The sequence below is a fragment of the Silurus meridionalis genome, chromosome 1 (assembly GCF_014805685.1).
Source record: "Silurus meridionalis isolate SWU-2019-XX chromosome 1, ASM1480568v1, whole genome shotgun sequence".
NCBI lineage: Eukaryota > Metazoa > Chordata > Actinopteri > Siluriformes > Siluridae > Silurus > Silurus meridionalis.
In genome coordinates this window covers 22,937,485-22,955,839 of record NC_060884.1, presented here as the reverse complement: position 1 = coordinate 22,955,839, position 18,355 = coordinate 22,937,485, and the positions used below count along the sequence as shown (strand labels likewise).

Sequence of the window (18,355 nt, the reverse complement as noted above, 5' to 3'; positions counted from 1 at the left end):
AACCCAGTTAAGAAAACTCCAAACCTTCACACTACCACCGCAACTATGCACCTACATCATCTGGAGCAGTTTGGAATTAACATTTGTCTAATAACATGACAAAAACATAATAATTTAAATAAAATACAACTTAATGCGATGTATGAGGTGCATACTTTGCACCGCTCCTCAGAGGCTGTAAGCCAGTGGTACCGCTCGTATTCACTGGTCTGGAAGTAAAGAACCCTTACCCAGGCTAAAACAAGCTAGCTAGCTTCAGGGTTGGCCAACCTCTCCTCACGATGTCTAGCTTTTCTGGAAAATGGATTTTTAAGCATGTCCGAGACCAAATCAATTTCTCTTCCTCCGTAGGCATAAAAAAGTCAAACTCAGATGTATTAATGTGTACAGAGCGCTACACACGTGTTTTGCAAGTCGAACTTGGCTGTAACAGTTTCCCTCTGACGAACCAATCAGAGGACGGAAGAATGCTGATGCTTTGCTGGGCCAGCTAGATGCCTGTGAGGCGAATATGAAATATGATTGGTTACAGAAACAGAGCCATTGGTAATATTCTTAATAATAAAAACGCCAGCAGAACAGACTTTAAAGGCCCTAGGTAGATTAGATTGACATGGCAGGACATAGAGGCTGAAATCTGATTGGACAAAAAATCTAACATCCACATACACATACTGGAAGCAGAGAAACGCTACGAAATGTAGAGAATAAACTATTGGGAATAAATTAATACAATTTGGAAAAAATATTAGAATTTAGGTTGTAAATGTAGGTCAGTGCTTCTGATAGTGTTTAGGCCAGCAGAGAAGGCTTTGCTGGCCCTGACCGCCTGCCACTGATTAAATTATACAGAAATACATAAGTATTTAAATACCATATTAAAATATACAGTAAACATAAAGGTTACAGTGAATGCTACAAAAATTCCACACAAAGTAACAGTTTGGAAATTTTTACATAAGAACCTTGTTGGTAAATAAGCTTCCAAAAGTTTTCATGGACAACATTATTGAACAACACAAAAAAAGCCTCACAAAGCCATTTCAAAGGCCTTAACCATCCCTGTCCCACCAATTGGTTCATTAATATGCAGGTCCCCGTACCTGTCTACCATGTAAGTTTTTGAAACATAATAGGGAAGTCACTAGGCAAAAAGCAGGACAACATTAATGTGGCATGAACGACAGAGAACATTGTGTCATATGTGTAAATTTCAAGTAGATTCATATTCAGGCACGTGTAATATCTTCTTCTTCTTCTTTCAGCTGCTCCCATTAGGGGTCACCACAGCAGATCATCCGTCTCCATACCCCTCGTCCTCTACATCTGCCTCTTTCACACCAACTACCTGCATGTCTTCCCTCACCACATCCATAAACCTACTCCTTGGTCTTCCTCTTTTCCTCCTTCCTGGTGGCTCCATCCTTAGCATTCTTCTACCAATATAACTCATGTCCCTTATCTGCACATGTCCAAACCATCTCAATCTCACCTCCCTCACCTTATCACCAAAACATCCTACATGGGCTGTCCCTCTAATAAACTCATTTCTAGTCTTGTCCATCCTCGTCACTCCCAACGAAAACCTTAACATCTTCAGTTCTGCTACCTCCAGCTCCGCCTCCTGTCTTTTACTCAATGCCACTGTCTCTAATCCATACATCATTGCAGGTCTCACCACAGAACTATAAACCTTCCCTTTCATTCTTGCAGATACCCTACTATCACAAATCACTCCTGACACTCTTCTCCACCCACTCCACCCTGCCTGCACTCTTTTCTTTACTTCTCTAACACACTCTCCAGTACTTTGCACTGTTGACCCCAGATACCTGAACTCCTCCACCTTCTCCACCTCTTCTCCCTGTAACCGCACCACTCCACTGCCCTCCCTCTCATTCACACACATGTACTCTGTCTTACTCCTACTGACTTTCATTCCCCTTCTCTCCAGTGCATATCTCCACCTCTCCAGGCTCTTCTCAACCTGCTCACTACTCTCACCACAAATCACAATATCATCCGCAAACATCATAGTCCAGGGAGAATCCTGTCTGACCTTGTCCGTCAACCTGTCCATCACCACTGCAAACAGGAAAGGTCTCAGGGCCGATACTTGATGCAGTCCAACCTTCACCCTAAACCAGTCTGTCGTATCTACTGCACATTTCACTGCTGTCACACTGTCCCCATACATGTCCTGCACCACCCTCACATACTTCTCTAACACACCTGACTTCCTCATACAATACCACAACTCCTCTCTTGGCACTCTGTCGTACCAGGCACGTGTAATATAACAAAAACAAAAGTGTATAAATACCTATTTCTCCTCACTGTATGTAAGGATAGATAATTATGAATAAAAAATTATGATGAATAACAATACTCTTCTTAACTTGAAAGTACTGTAAATAATGTGGCAAGAAAAGATAAACTAAAAATACAATGATTCCATGAACAATGTGCTCAGAAGGTTTTCTTTAGCTTTTTCTTTGCATTCACATTGGCAGCAACATGTGATAAAGCTTTCCATTTTAATTATCACACTGTCACACTGAAGGCATCAAGGGCTATTTGACCAAGAAGGAGAGTGATGGGGTGCTGCGCCAGATGACCTGGCCTCTACAGTCACCGGACCTGAACCCAATGGAGATGGTTTAGGGGTGAGCTGGCCCACAGAGTGAAGGCAAAAGGGCCAACAAGTGCCAAGCATCTCTCGGGGAACTCCTTCAAGACTGTTGGAAGACCATTTCAGGTGACTACCTCTTGAAGCTCATCAAGAGAATGCCAAGAGTGTGCAAAGCAGTAATCAAAGCAAAAGGTGGCTACTTTGAAGAACATAGAATATGACATTTTTCAGTTGTTTCACACTTTTTTGTTATGTATATAATTCCATATATAATTCCACATGTGTTAATTCATAGTTTTGATGCCTTCAGTGTGAATCTACAATTTTCATAGTCATGAAAATAAAGAAAACTCTTTGATTGAGAAGGTGTTTCCAAACTTTTGGTCTGTACTGTATATATATATATATATATATATATATATATATATATATATATATATATATATATATATATATATATATATATATATATATATATGTGTGTGTGTGTGTGTGTGTTTATGCAAACATTTTAATAACACATACTATACAGTCATTATATAATGTATTTTTCAAACACCTTTTGAACAATATATTCAGAAACATTATTCTGACCTAAAATCATCTGCTTGGAGGAAGATGAAACTTCTAAAGTATTTTAGGTCTTTGTATCCAATATAAAAAAATGCTTAAGCATGGAGAAACATCTTAACATTATGAATCACAATGAGTGTGATTAATGCATTAATAACCTAAAAAACACCTTTATAGGAACATAGTGTCTTTTTGTCTAAGAGCAAAAAGTCTTGATTTTTATTTCTTTTTTTATCATTACATATTATAGATTTTATAGATTGCATATATTGATATTTCCATAATTAGCTGCTCAGTCTGAGTTTATCAAGTCTTTTGTTAAGCAAACATACTTACATCTAGATTTAATCACTGTCCACACTGATATGGTCCAGTAAAGATTATTATTTGTTCTCTTTCATTATATGAATGTACTTTTTTCCCCACACACAGATGAGGAAGGAGTTTTATTCAAGCGTAATCGGAACCTTGACATAATGTCGGATTCCCTTCTGTAATTTGAAAGTAGAATGAAAGGCAAAGAAAGGAGGATGCCTGCAAGGGCACTAGGCTGTTAAAGATGGCCGTCGTTGGCCCAGCTGCCCTTGCCCCTCTCGTATTACACTCAGAGCAAGAGGAATATCCCTTTGTTATCTTTACACTCTCTGTGGAAATGATCACCCTCTCCACTTCCCTGTGCCCCATGGAGCCTTGAGAATGAAGCTGGCCGAAGATGGAGAATAGCTACATTTATAATTTTTTCCCTCTCGCTCTCCATAGATTAATTTTCCAGAAAGGCCTGTCACTACCCAATGCTGGGTGAGGGAGAAAGAGAGAGAGAGAGAGAGTACAAAAGGAGGGGTGGGGAGATATTGGGGCTATGGTGCAAAAGCCTTTTTTTTTTCTTTTTTCCCCTGCTTTTTTCTCTTTGACAGATCATTTTCATGCAGGGTATCAGGGGGTCTGGCCAATAATTGGCATGCAGATTGCTACTGATGGCGTCCTGCAACAGAAGAAAAGAACCAGCTACTTAGAATAATGAGGCAGCCTCACTGATGGATGGCCGAGAGAGGAGGTCATACAAAATGTTTGAGACGCAATCCAAACCTGACACTCCTCCCCTCCATACATTTTCCCCTAATATCACCACCTCCTGCTTCAGCCACTTCTCTTTTCTTCTATCTTTTATTAGAATGCTAAGCTTTCTCTCTCTCTCTCTCTCTCTCTCTCTCTCTCTCTCTCTCTCTCTCTCTCTCTGCTTCACTACTTATCAGGTGCATGAAGTGCTTTTCTTTCTTTCTTTCTTTCTTTCTTTCTTTCTTTCTTTCTTTCTTTCTTTCTTTCTTTCTTTCTTTCTTTCTTTCTTTTCTCCTACCTTCATTCTTTCCTTAAACCTATAATTTCTTGCTTTTGTATTTCTGTATCACTTCATTGTCCTCTACTCTCTCCTTTCTTTCTCATTATATGTTTCTTCAGGCAGTGGCAAGGACTTTGAGTAGTGGAGGTTGAAGTTGAGGTGTGTGTGTGTGTGTGTGTGTGTGTGTGTGTGTGTGTGTGTGTGTGTGTGTGTGTGTGTGTGTGTGTGCGCGTGCATGCGTGGTGTGAATCAAGCACTAGTAGACACATAGTATATATCCAATGTCATGCCTTATTAGGGTACGACACTTTCAATCCAGTCTAAGCTTTAATTACCAAGTGGCAATTAAATGTTGCATTGCAGTGCATCTCTGTGTCCATCACTTAGTACAGATTTACAATGCAAACAGCATATATGGCTTTCACTTATAAAGCATAGAGTTTACTTTGTAGTGATGTAATGATACATCATATTGTACCAGTCAATCAATCAAAGGTCATGATTCAATTTACCTGCCTAGTAATCAGACTGCATAATAAAGTATGCCAAATACTGAGAGGCAATAAACATTCAAACTTTAAAACCGTGCCCACGCTCTGCCCTTTGAACAGGTCTGGGGTTTGTGTGTTAGTTTGAAATTGTGAATAAGAAGAAGCTTGTTTATACTGTCATTCTGTATATTCCCTGTATTTTCAAAAAGCGTTATTAAATAATATGCTTGCATACTTGCATATAAGTGTACTAGATCAGGAAATGCATTATTTGTTATGGTCATCTACAGTCAGCAGCCATTCCTTGGTAAAGAAATCACCACTCTGATTAGATATTTTATAAAGAACACAGTATTCAAAAACATTTAGGGTTCCATTGGGCTACATGCTGCTAGGAGCAAGAATAACCACAGAATGGAAAAAAGCTAGTTAATTTCATTTTTGTCATATTACTGTGCCCTGAAAAATTAGTTCGAAAATGTTAAAGGTAACCTTCCCTGCACTATGAAAAGGTTTGTTTTAAAATGAAAACCGTAAAAACACTAGCAATAGACTTTTGTATTATTGATTAATTAATGCAATGAAGAATGTATTGTATACACATCACTAAATCTGCTGCACCTATAATATGTCCTATAGTTCAAATTATACGACTAACAGCTATTAAGGTCACATTGCAAGCCCCTGCTGATCTTAATTATCTTTCTTTAACAAGGTAATAAAAAACTCCTTTTAAAGCCACGTTCAATTCAGAAATAACGCTTTACTCTCTATTATGTTACACTCAGCTATGTGATCAGCTTTTCTGCCTGACACAACATGTCTTTAATAGCAGTATTACGTTAACAACCTTTAATTTATGCTATGAGAGTGGTTTTCAAAACCCCAGATGGAAGAGGTATAATCTGTGCTTCCTTGCTATGCCTACGGCATTAGGTTAAATTCTGAACCCTCTGCTGGGGCAAGTCAACATCGTGTGTTATTTTAGAAGTATGTCATTACAAAAATGAACAGTTCTTTAACCTCAGTGTGAGCTGTAGCCTACAATATGTCAGTCAGAAATAATTATTCTTTGAATGACAGGTATAGGAACAGGAATGTTGACACACCCTGGTTTAGAATATGCACTGCAGTCAAGCGCTTAGCTGTTATTACTCATAAACTGCTACATGGAAAACTACTTAACTACGGAATTAGCAAAATATCTACTCTGCAAAGATGCTCTGATCTCCAGCATAGTCATAATACTAAAATATCTTTTACCTAACCGTCGCTGAAGAAATTCTTGTATATAGAATGGCCAACTCTAAGCAGGATTTTGCCTTTAGTATAATATAAGGTAGCATCTTGCCTACAACAGCAATATTTTAGAAATTACATAATGGCAACAGGTAGAGTGGTTAGGGTACAGACTAGTTGTGTGCTTTATTGAAAAATACATTAAACATAGTTTCACCACATTATCTGTGTAAAGCTGCTTTGAGACAATGTTCATTGTTAAAAGCGCAATGCAAATAAGAATGAATTGAATTGAATAGTGCAAAACCCATCTAGCATTTTTGACCATTATTCTTTAATATCAATGATCAGATTAATGTTTGTATAATCACTATTTCAAATATTGCACCCTAACTGTGTTTCACCAATAACTTCTTTTATTTGCTATTTGCATTATTGGTTGGATTTTAACTGCATTTCATTTTTCCTGTACTTTGATAGTAAAGTTAAACCTAATCTAACCATATCATAAGCTTTACCCACTTTGGGGGTTTACTGTCCATATTAGCAGTTTCATGCATTTTCAATATTGACCTTGAGGTGGCTTTAACACTACTACAAAAATGACACCTTTGTTTTGTAGCCTACCAGCAAAAAACACACACATACACACACACACACAATTAAATTAGAGCTATGATGTACAGTACACATTATCTTTTAGCTCAGGGAGAGCCATGTATAAGGGTTTGTTCTGTATATTCTATTGCAATGATTCATTCATTCATTCATCCTTGAATTTTTTTGTAATCATGCATTAATTTATTCTTTTATTCATTCATTTTTAGTGACAGCTTTATCCTTATCAAAGTCAGTCTGAATCTGAAGCCTATCCCAAGAACACTGGGGTTTAACCTGGCTTCACTCTTGATAGGAGCCTGTCCATCATAGTGGTTTATACTTTTTTCTTTAATAAAGTGCAAACATTTACTGGCAAATAACTTTCTTTTAAGTCAGGTGCTCACAGCAAACCTTGTGGATTTAGTTTTTCTTCTTTCTGGATTTCCACAAACTCCTAAAAACAAATGCCAGAATTGTTCATCGGTGAGTATCCCAAAAAATCTTGGGCTTAACTTGTTTTGGTAACTGATCTTTAAACAGCCTCTTATACCTTCTTTATAAATGATGTCATAATTAAAATGATAATGATAATTCTGCATTAAATCCAGGGTGGGATGTCAATGAGTGGAAATGCTTTATGACACTTTACTGTATGTGGCATTTTCAAAAGTCCATGAATAATTGGAGTGTGACTGTAATTATAAAGCAAAATGTCACCATAGATTCACACATTAATGAGTAATAATTGCTATTATAAAAAAAATCCATCCTATGAGGTAATTAAAAGCTTGTGGCCAAGATAAGGCCATTGTAATGGGGCTATTGTTCTGTCTCCATGGCCAGAAGTTATTACTCCACCACCACAGCTGTGCTGCCGAACCCTGCTGGTCCTTTATCTTCTCTAATCCTGAAACACTTGATCCTGCCTGAGTCAGGGTCGTAGCCAGAAGTGCACAAACAGAAAACCAGGGCATTTAAAATAAGCCTTACTTTCATCCAGTCTTGTACAGGTTCCCTATTGCAGTACTGTACATAATCTCGACAGCTCTTCACATCAATTACAGACAAAAAGGCAACAGATCCACTGTTTCATTCTTCACGCTCTACCAGGAAGCTGTGTACAGTACACAGCAGATCAAAGCCTTAATTGAAAAATAATTATGGGCACTTAATCATGGAAAGTGGCATGCTAATTGAAGCGACAAAAAAAAAAAAAAAACAAGGCACAGAGTGGAAGCCCTGCGAATGGCAGCAGAAAGAGGATATTGTGCAAGCTGCAGCCTTTAATAAAGCGTTTGTCTTCAATCCCCTATTGTCTCCCAGATTAAATTGGAGAAGGGCCATTAGTGGAGTTAATTGGCTCTCTAATTTAGATCTGGCCTGGCTGAATGCATAATGAATGGGTGCTGCAACGTGCTATGATGGGCTCACTCTGTCACTCCATACTGCTGGACCCTGATTGTTTAATTGCTCAAGAATCTGCAAAGTTTTTAGTCCATCATTCAAACTACACAGCATTTTGGCATCATCCAGCAACTTTATGCTCTTTGTCACAAAATGTTTCGCTCCTGTGCATTTTTCACAGTTTGAAAGTGATACAGAAAACATTAGATACAAGTTCAGTGCATAAATTAGAACATTTAAGACATACTGTATATATCAGGGCATTCATTCTGACCTCAGATAAATCACAGTTCTTATGATTGTTCACACACAGTAATTCTCATGAGTGTGGCACATTGAACAGTTGAGTTGTGTTGCTTCTGCGTAAATCCAGAGCCTTGGTCCCGATCCCGACTCCTGATATTTATGTGGCATTACACATGTTATTTCAATGTCTGTGTTTATGTCCTCTGGGGTCTCTGTTTTTTTTCATTGCTCCTTGGTCTGAATTTGTGTGTGAATCCACATCCATCATATCAGTTTGGTATGCTAAAATGAGATGATATAGTAACTTTGATCCACATTCCTTTGTGGGTTTTGAAAAAAGAATTTTCTGTATCTGGTTATAAAATTTCACTTAGGTTTGACTCTAGTCTAATGTAAACGAAACAAAAGTTCTGCAGACAAAATGAGTTGCACCCAACAGGTGCATTATTTGTAACAGCCAATTTGGTAAAACAACAAAATTGATGATTGCACCATAAAAAAAATACTTAGTTACACTTTGCCTACCAGGGTCTTGAGTTATTGTTCTACTCCTTCACTGACTGGGTGTAATTTAGAACACCATGGTTACCCATTTTTTACATTGTAATACAACCGGCTTCAAAACAGATTTTCAGGTGAGTTAAATGTCTGTTTCATCATACTTGTCACACAGATTGGGACTTGTACTCGACATTTGTTCTGCAGGACAGTAAGAATGTCATTGTCATGTTATCTACTGTAATTGAGCACAAAGCACAAGAAGGCAACCCCAAAGTCTGCATTAAACAAAGAATCCAATGTCATGTAATGTCAATTGTACAATATTCCCAGTACTATTGGTGATTGAAAATGTTGTCCTGGGTGTTTAAGTTACCAAAACATTTAAGTCCACAAACTTTTTAATATAAATAGGTGCATCATGAAAAGTGACTGTTTAATAAGCCTCATGTCCTCAGTATAGAAGATAACAACTTCCAGAACAGGCAGCAAATACCTGAGCACACCATTTGATACACCAAAGCCAAGCCAGTTCAACCACTGGTTAGGACTGATAAAATGTCAGATTAAACACAGCCATGAAATGACACTACAATCAACATCTTCTTTTTTGTTTTCAATGGGTGGGACTGTGAGAAACATACCACTCAAGAGCTTCTGGAACTCAGAATTAAAGCCAAGACATTGCTAAGAATTAAAGCTCAGACATTGAGCTTGGGCAGCTGTTGTTTAGCTGTTGGCATCCTGGTGGCCAATAATTGATTTCCTCCAACAAACATGCAAGAATATGAAATACAAAAAGCAGTAGTACGTTCTAACAATAAATATGTTTCTTTCTCTGAAACAAAATCATAATACCACATTACCACTAGATGGAACCTTTTCAGTTGTAGCCTGGAGAACAGCTACATTGTTTAAAGAGTTCCTCAAAAAATTTGTTCTTAGCTGCGAAAAGTTGCATTTTTGTACAATATCTAAAAAACCTGTTGTACAGCTCAGAACAACAAGAAAAAAAAACATTGACAGTTCACAATGAAAATATCTTTTTTTAATGATGGGAATTCTGGCTTCCAGTGAATGCCTTACAGCATCACTAATAAAAGCTGATTAACATGGCTACTGGATCAACCCTTCCAAAAAACCAGCCACATCTTGTTTAAATTGTTCAATTACATTGTACTATACTTTTTAAAATATCTTATTTGAGACAACATATTAACACTAATGAATACAATAAGAATTCTTGCTTTTAAATGATTGTCTTAGGTTTAACCTTTTTTCGATTCTATTTTCCAGTACACCACACCTTCATACCACACCTTTATTCAGTCTATACAGCTTCCCAATACATTTCACCGTACACCATGTTTTACACAATGGGTGACGTGTAATGTGTGTGACACTTATTTTTACACCAGACATATCATTTTTCATGATTTTTAGATTCGAATAATCACACTATTAATCACAATAACTATCTCCCAGAATTCCATAGGCCTATACCAATTCATTTTCGCATATTATACTGTGCTCTTTATGTAGTGTTCAGGAAATAGAGTGTTCTGTGTTTTAAGGTTGTTCCTGCTTTCATCAGGTTTAGTCATTCTGTTTAAATATCTCATTCCTCTTCGCAAACTTTTTCATTTTCTTCCTATGCTTTCTGCAGTACCATAAGATTTAAACGTAAAGTGTCTTGGCTATTGGTGAGAGCTCTTTATTTCTGTGCGTACACATGCAAGGGTAGGATTTATGTACTATATGAATCATAGCTAAACCACATACATTTTCATAGAAGAGTTCCATATAGATTTTTGTGCTCAATCTATGCAAGTAATAAAAACAGCCAAATTCAAAGGGACTGATAATTAGGGCCTGCCAGTATTAAAACATATCCTTCTACTCAGAAATATTGCATTAGACATTTTCATTTATCAATTTGAACATGTCACTCAACTGATTCAGAGCTCATTTTAAAAAGCACTGTAGTTCTTAAAAAAAAACAAAAAAAAAAACTTTGAATTGTCACAATCTTGCAAGGGTTGAATAATTTTGTGCAGGTGTGTATGTGAGACTGCTACCACTGTATACTCAAAAGAGCCAGCTGAAAGCTATTTATGTTTTCTATAAGCTGTAGCAAGAGCATGTACATTCCCAGTCAAAAAAAAAAAAAAATTTGATTTTGAATGATTTTTGACCAAAAGAAGAGCTTTTGGTCAAAGTGGCCTTCTTCTAAAAATAATAAATGAGGAACATAGAGAGCCATAACCAGCTGGTCCTCTCAGTATCATCAGTAAATGTGTACTGTATTTTCTAGGGGTTGTTCTGGATGTTGCATTGGCTTCTGGTGGTGTAAAAGTGGTGCATAGCGACTTTTACTGAAGCTCAGACGTGATGAAGGCCAGCAGAAAGCTGAAGAATAATAGAGCAACAGGATGGACTGAAAATAAAGAACGATCACATGTTTAAGATGGATTTCTTTGTTGCAAAGAAGAATATGTGAAATATTCCTATATATGTTTTATAGCCAGTCCATATTAAGTGAGAAGCCTTATAATACCCAAAATACAATCATGCACTGTTTAGAGCTTAGAGAAAATTGGAAAATGCACTCACTGTTGCCATGTGCCCCTGCTGTTCTGTAATGACTGTGCCCTCTAGTGGAAATAGAGCAGTAATACAAATGACTCTGTGAGTATTGTGAAGGAGAGTCATTAAGGAAGTAGGACGTGCGGCTGCAGGTGAAGGGCTCTAAATGCCCTCCATTTGTCACCATTTTCCCCGAGATCCTTTCATCTTGATCCTCTCTCTGCTGCCTCACTAATGGACGCCCAACAGTGATTGCAGGTGCCCAGAGTACAAGAAGTAAGAAAGGACACACTGAATCTTTAGGCCAGAAACTTTTTTTTATTTCCCTTTATAGGGATGCAAGAAGCTGTTTGGAGGTGTAGCAGGACAAACAAGCGGCAGCTGCTGAAAGGCTGGCAGTAGGCGGGATGTGTGTTGTCGGGTGAGAAATGGGGAAATGTATGATTCAATATTTAATCTCATTCTGAGATGAATTGACACAGATAAGAGAGCCAAGGTAACCTGTTCTGTTGACAGAGTGATAAGAACAGGTACAGTGTTCACTGTATGCACAGGACCTGATCCTTCTGCTTTGAGGTTTCTGTGTTCAGCTTGTGTAATTACTCAGCTAAAGGGAAGGGCTACTCATTTGGTTTCACTTACCGCTGTGAAAGAATAATTCTATTCTATTCACAGTTTGTCTGGGTTTGAACAAATAGATCCAAATGGTCATAAAGTGTCCATTTTGCACCAGGACCAATATTCTTTCTGTTTATTTGTAATTTCATTCCTAAATAATGCAACACCAAAATAATGGGTTGTGGGTTAAAATGTTTTTAACTTTAAAATTTTAAAGAAAAAGAAAGGTGCTTTATGCTTGTTACATGTACTTTACAGCACAGTGAAATCCTTTCTTTGGATATCCAAATAATGTGAGAAAGCCGGGGTCAGAGCACAGGGTCAGCCCTGATACAGTGCCCCTGGAGCACAGAGGGTTAAGTGCCTTACTTAAGAGCCCTAAGTGTGGCAGCTTGGCGATACCACAGCTTGAACCCTCCACCAGTAATTCACGAACCTTAACCACCACCTTACACAGTGACAATGGCAGCCACTGATTCTTATAAAATTTATTTTACAACACACAAAAAAAGCAGATTATCAAAAAGAGGGATTATTTTAAAGAGGTAGCTATTATACAGCTAAAACTACTACAAAAATTAAACTGTATAATCAGTAGTTGCCCTGATCTTTACACTAATACAAATTTGTTGAACATGCCATTTCCACACTTTCAGTCTCCCTTTGCTGTTATAATAACCTCCAATTTTCTGGAAAGGGTTTCCACTTTTTTTTACATGGCTAGAGAGATTCAGCCACAACAACATTAGTGAGGTCAGGTACTGGTGTTGCACAAGGAGGACGGGGAAGCAGTTGCTGTTCCACTTCATCCCAAAGGTGTACAGTGGGTTGAGGTTAGGCCTCTGGGGAGCCCATTAAGGTTCTGCTACAACCTTGACAAACCATGTTTTAATGGAGCTCAGTGGGCTGTTTTATGCACATTTGTTCTGGTAAAAGACATCCTAGTCAATTGTGAGCTTGGAAATTTGTTTTTGCAACATTTGAATAACCACATATGTGTGTGGCGATCTGGTGTCCACAAAACGTTGGCCATATATTGGAGCAAAACTTATTTATGATGCTGCCAGCATCTTGTGTCCAGTTATAGTTTACACTTGTTTTTATTTAGATCAAAGACAACGGGAATATTTATTTTTTAGCCATTTTTTGTGAGGGTTGCCAGTAATTCTACAGTAGGTAGCACTGTAAAGGCATTGATAAAACACTCTTGAATAACAGAGAAGGTACATGGTTGTAGCTTGGGACTGTCAGCCATTTATCTCTTTCTGGTGTTTTCACTTATTATGTGGTAATAAGTCATGCCACGTCACAGCTCCAGTGTCCTTGCTTCAATCCTGCACTCAGGTGATGGTCTATGTGGCATTTTTTCATGTTTGCCTCAAGTTTATGTGCATTTCCTCTGGGCTGACTTGTTTCTTCCGTCTGTTTATACATGCAGATTGGCATGTTTTATAGGCTAAGTTGTCCATACTGTAGGTGTGACTGTATGCATGGTGATCAACTGGTATCCCATTCAGAATGTATACTCTAAATTTGGGCAAGTGTTACCTGGATATTATCTCTGGAGTGGCACAGCAGGTAGTGTTGCCACACCATAGCTGCTGGGTGCCAGGTTAATTTTAAAAGGTTCTCTGTGCTGAAACAGCAGAGATTTCTTGTGGCTAATTGTGGCTCTATGGAAACATACAGGTTTGGAAATGTCATGTAATCTGCCTCTATACATGTGTGAGTGGTGAAAATCTAATCTGCCATGTGCTGTGCTCTTGTGGCTGTGCTACTATTTTTGCGATAATAACCTAAGCAAATTACAAACATCTCTCCAGGCCTTATTAGCTGTGAAAGCATTTCTGGCATTAGCACTGTAAACATTCATCTTTACCATCCAACTAACCAGCATCCAGCAACTGTTTGATTTAAATAAATAACATCTTAGCAACATCTAAGCCACTGTTTACCAAACTTTAATGAGAAGATTAAACAAAGTTGAACTTTTGTTCCTTGAAACCTAAACAGTCCGAACATTGCCGGAAAATACCAAATGATCCATCACTTGTGTTTTGTTCTTGTGTGTGAGTAATGTAGTATCGGCCAGCATTAGTTCATTTCACTCTAATGACGTGTGTTTACATTTGTTACTTGTGAGAAAGCATTGCCTTTTGCCATCTACAACACTGATATTACCAGCAAATGTGCTTTTTGACAATGTGTTAAAAGTTTGATTTTTTTTTTTATTCACTACTCTGTGGAATTAAATTATATCCCTTCTTCTTCTTACACACACACACACATACACATACACACACATATATACATATATACATATACATATATATATATATATATATATATATATATATATATATATATATATATATATAGTGTGTATATATATGGTAGAAGAAGAAAGGATATAATTAAATTCCAGTAGTGAATAAAAAAAAATCAAACTTGATTAAATGAATCTGGAAAAAATCTCCCTTCAAAACAAACAAAAAAGGGATAACAGACGTTAATTGAGTCTATGTATTTCTACATAACATTTTGAAACATCAGCAATCATCAAATTTGTAAAAAATCTCCTAATATACATCTAGTTTATTTTTGTTGAATTGCATTTATTTGTGGTATAAACTGAGTTTATTCTACAAATCCTGTTATAACATCCTTCATAATGCAGTGTTGTTTGTTTTCAGAACGGAACAAAAATGTTGACAAAAAGTGACATAAATGTACAAACTTCCACCCCTTAAAAGTTACTTCGCACTTTTGCTTATCTAAGTTTCGATACGATTACAGGTTGTTCCGTGTTCTGCGTTTCTCTAACCGTTACCCCATAAGTCCCACCCTGTCCCCGATGGAGGTGGAAAAACACACAGTCTGACAGAGAGGTGTAGTCGTAACTAAGGTCAACTCCATCAAAGTCAGGACATTTGGCATAGACTGAGGCTGATTGTAGCAGCACCTGTGCTAGTTTGTAACATTATTTGTACCACCTTTGGGCGAGCGTGATCAGGCACCATGGCGGTGACGATGTGCCAGGTTATAGGATTTGTGCTGGGCCTTTTAGGGCTCGGGGGCATCATTGCTGCCACAGCCATGGACATGTGGAGTACAGAGGATCTGTACGACAACCCGGTTACCTCTGTCTTCAGCTATGCGGGACTGTGGAGGTCGTGTGTAAGGCAGAGCTCAGGATTCACAGAGTGCAGGCCCTATTTCACCATCTTGGGACTTCCAGGTAATATTTCATGGTTCCTCAAATAAAAAAATTTTCAAACTCAAACTGTGGGGCTCCTTCGAGAGAGTCTGAACGTAGAACCTTATACAATAAAAAAATATATAGTATATACAGTATTATACATGTCATAATTAAGTAAAAAACAAATAAATATACCAAATGATTGTTTTGTCAGTAATCTAAAAAAAATATAGATATTTTTAAAAGGTTTCTTTTTAAGGTATATTTGTATAAAATTTTAAAGAAAATATATTATATTAAAAAAAGATTCAATACAAAAACAGTCACTATTAAAGGTAACGTTAAGTATCCAAGGATAATATAATCAATTAAAAAAATAATACGAATAAATATAAAAATAAATGAAATCATAATTTCTACCAAATCTAGCAAAACAAAATTATATACCGTGGCTTGATGCGATGCCAAGTGTGGTCAACTGACACCATTAAGTGATGAAAAATGACACCATTAAGTGTTGAGAAACAAAGACACACCCTTAATGATTTAGTTGCGGAAGTAGTGACCTAAAATCGTCACCCCATATCTGAATCTGGGAAAGGCACACATGAAAATTTTGCGCAAATATATGATAAGGCCATTAGATACACACTGATAAGATGCTGCTATTCCGGGTTTCGGCCAAGTGCTCAGTGGTGGGCAGAGACTACAGTAGACAGACGAGCATCAGTGCAAACTGACAAATGGCTATTTTAATGTTACAGCTAGTGGGGATCCTGTTGTCAATATTAGGGACATTTTTGATCAGTTCTGCAACAGCCATGGACATGTGGAGTATTGAAGACCGTGCTTTTACTTTAGTGACCAGTATTTTTGTATACCATGGATTGTGGTACTCATGTGTAGGGACAGAGTATGGTACCACACAATGTCGGCCATATTTTACTATTTTGGGGTTGCCTGGTGAGTGAAAAAAACATCAAAGAATATTATAATAAAAACAAAAACACAAAGAGAAAAGGACAGCCAATTAAAGAATGGCACCAATTTCTGTTGAACAGCATGGATTTAATTTCTTTCTGGGTGTGACCTTTGATATTGTTTGTTTTAATTTTTTTTGCGTAATTAGAATGCTTAAATAAATATCAAAGATAAGAACTGCTTTAGAAATTACTTTGATTTTTGCAGCTCATGCTGATCACATTTAAGAAAAAAAAAACCAGACACAATGTCATGGAAGTATGAATCTTGTGGTAAATGATACTCGTTGTATGAGTTTTTAACACTTAAGTCCTTAAATCAATGTGATTTTACAGTTTGCCTCGCATGTAAAAATGTAAAACGCCTGCTGCAATATGATCTACTATAATGCAATATTAACTTTGTTTCGTCTTTGTTACCTGATTGATATCAGGCCTATTCCAAGGTGTGAGAGCGCTCATGATTGTGGGCATAGTTTTGGGAGTTATCGGATGCCTCATTGCCATTTTTGCCCTTAAATGCCTCAGAATGGGCAACATGGAGGACCGTGTGAAAGCGACTATGACTCTGACTTCAGGGGTCATGTTTGTTATCGCTGGTGAGAAATGTTTATTTTCCCTCATCAATATTTCATTCCTCCAGCTATCATTAATTCATAAATTGTTCATGTGCGCTACATTTTCTTCTCTCCAGGGATCTGTGGCATCGCTGGGGTTTCCATCTTTGCGAATTTGATCGTGACCAACTTTGCGCTCGCTACCTTTACCTCGCCTAATGGGTTGGGGCTAGTCGGCTCAGGCCTCGTCGGGTCACCACTTACTCCGAGGTAGGAGAATAACAAATATTGACAAAAAACAAAACAAAAAGTGTGCAATCTCTATCCCATTGAAACCTTATTATTAATATCCTGATGTCATTATCCCTAATGTGTGTTTAGATACACGTTCGGCTCGGCCCTGTTTGTTGGTTGGGTTGGCGGAGGTGTTCTGTTTATTGGTGGTGTCTTGATGTGTTTGGCCTGCCGTGGATTGATGCCTGAGAAACGGTGAGTTTTAACTACAGTAACAGTGTTACATTACTGTTTATAGTAATCATTGCACAATATTGAGGAAATGCTTAATTATATTCATGGCTGAAATAATTGTTTTTTAATAATTCTGGTTTCAGCTATGAAGGAACGGCATACAAACCTGCAACCCACAGTGGCATCTACAGATCAGAAGGCGTTCCTAAGACTTACAACAGCTCCTACAAGGCTCACAGTATAGACGGTAGACCCTCCAACCAGAGATTCGACTATGTTTAAAATGTGCATATGGGCACACATGGGGTAGATAAATGCGTTCAAAGAGAGTAAGAAAGAAGCAACACAGTGACATAGCAATATGCATGTAAAAGCAATACTGTAGAAGTAGCCCATAATAATTCTTTAACAGGGAAATATTTATAAAACACCCAAAAAGGTTGCATGCAACTTATAATTAAGTAAAAACCATAAATATTATGTATTAAAAGAAATATCTAGTCTTTCTTGATATATACTTAAATTTAATCATTATTCAAGTCTATACTGAAAATGGATTTCTTCCTTTTTTATAGTGTGATGGTGTTATTTTAAATACTTTATTCTGATATTGTTTGAGTTATTTTTTAAGCCTATTATTGCTTTTTTTTTTCTTTTCAAAATTTAAGCCTTTAAGAGTTTATTTTAGCCATTTATTTCTGTCATGAATCATGTAACCCAACAGCACATTTACTGGTCATTGTTCATTGAATCGTCATATTTGTTTTAGGACTTGTTTTCTATGTTTTTCTGCTTTTTAACTGAGAATTTTCTAGTTTTTAGTTTTTTACTCACTTTACAAAAGTGCATTATTTAAACTGTACAATCATTATGGCTTCATATTGATTGGCCAGTTTATTTTATGTACTCCTGAGCAGGAGTTTTATTG

At 37.3% G+C, this 18,355-nt stretch overlaps 1 protein-coding gene across 2 annotated transcripts; it reads left to right on the top strand.

The window, feature by feature from the left end:
• Window positions 1-11,752: 11,752 nt before the first annotated feature.
• LOC124389797 (claudin-18-like) lies at window positions 11,753-17,935 on the top strand. 2 transcript variants are annotated; one of them, XM_046855301.1, is made up of 6 exons: window positions 11,753-11,881; window positions 15,291-15,461; window positions 16,837-17,001; window positions 17,097-17,229; window positions 17,341-17,448; window positions 17,571-17,935. In XM_046855301.1, exons 2-6 carry the CDS (start codon window positions 15,320-15,322, stop codon window positions 17,707-17,709), a joined length of 687 nt encoding a protein of 228 aa, XP_046711257.1. In that variant the 5' UTR covers window positions 11,753-11,881; window positions 15,291-15,319; the 3' UTR covers window positions 17,710-17,935. The 2 variants fall into 2 exon arrangements, with proteins under 2 accessions (XP_046711257.1, XP_046711248.1); XM_046855292.1 differs by lacking the exon at window positions 11,753-11,881 and adding an exon at window positions 13,463-13,567 and having other exon boundaries at window positions 15,237-15,461.
• The last annotated feature ends 420 nt before the right edge of the window (window positions 17,936-18,355 follow it).

Excerpts from the sequence above, each read along its gene's own strand:
- LOC124389797 (XM_046855292.1), top strand. The coding sequence starts at position 13,522 with ATGCCACGTCACAGCTCCAGTGTCCTTGCTTCAATCCTGCACTCAG. Across the intron at positions 15,462-16,836 it reads CACCATCTTGGGACTTCCAG|GCCTATTCCAAGGTGTGAGA; the intron begins GTAATATTTCAT and ends GATTGATATCAG. Across the intron at positions 17,449-17,570 it reads GGATTGATGCCTGAGAAACG|CTATGAAGGAACGGCATACA; the intron begins GTGAGTTTTAAC and ends TTCTGGTTTCAG.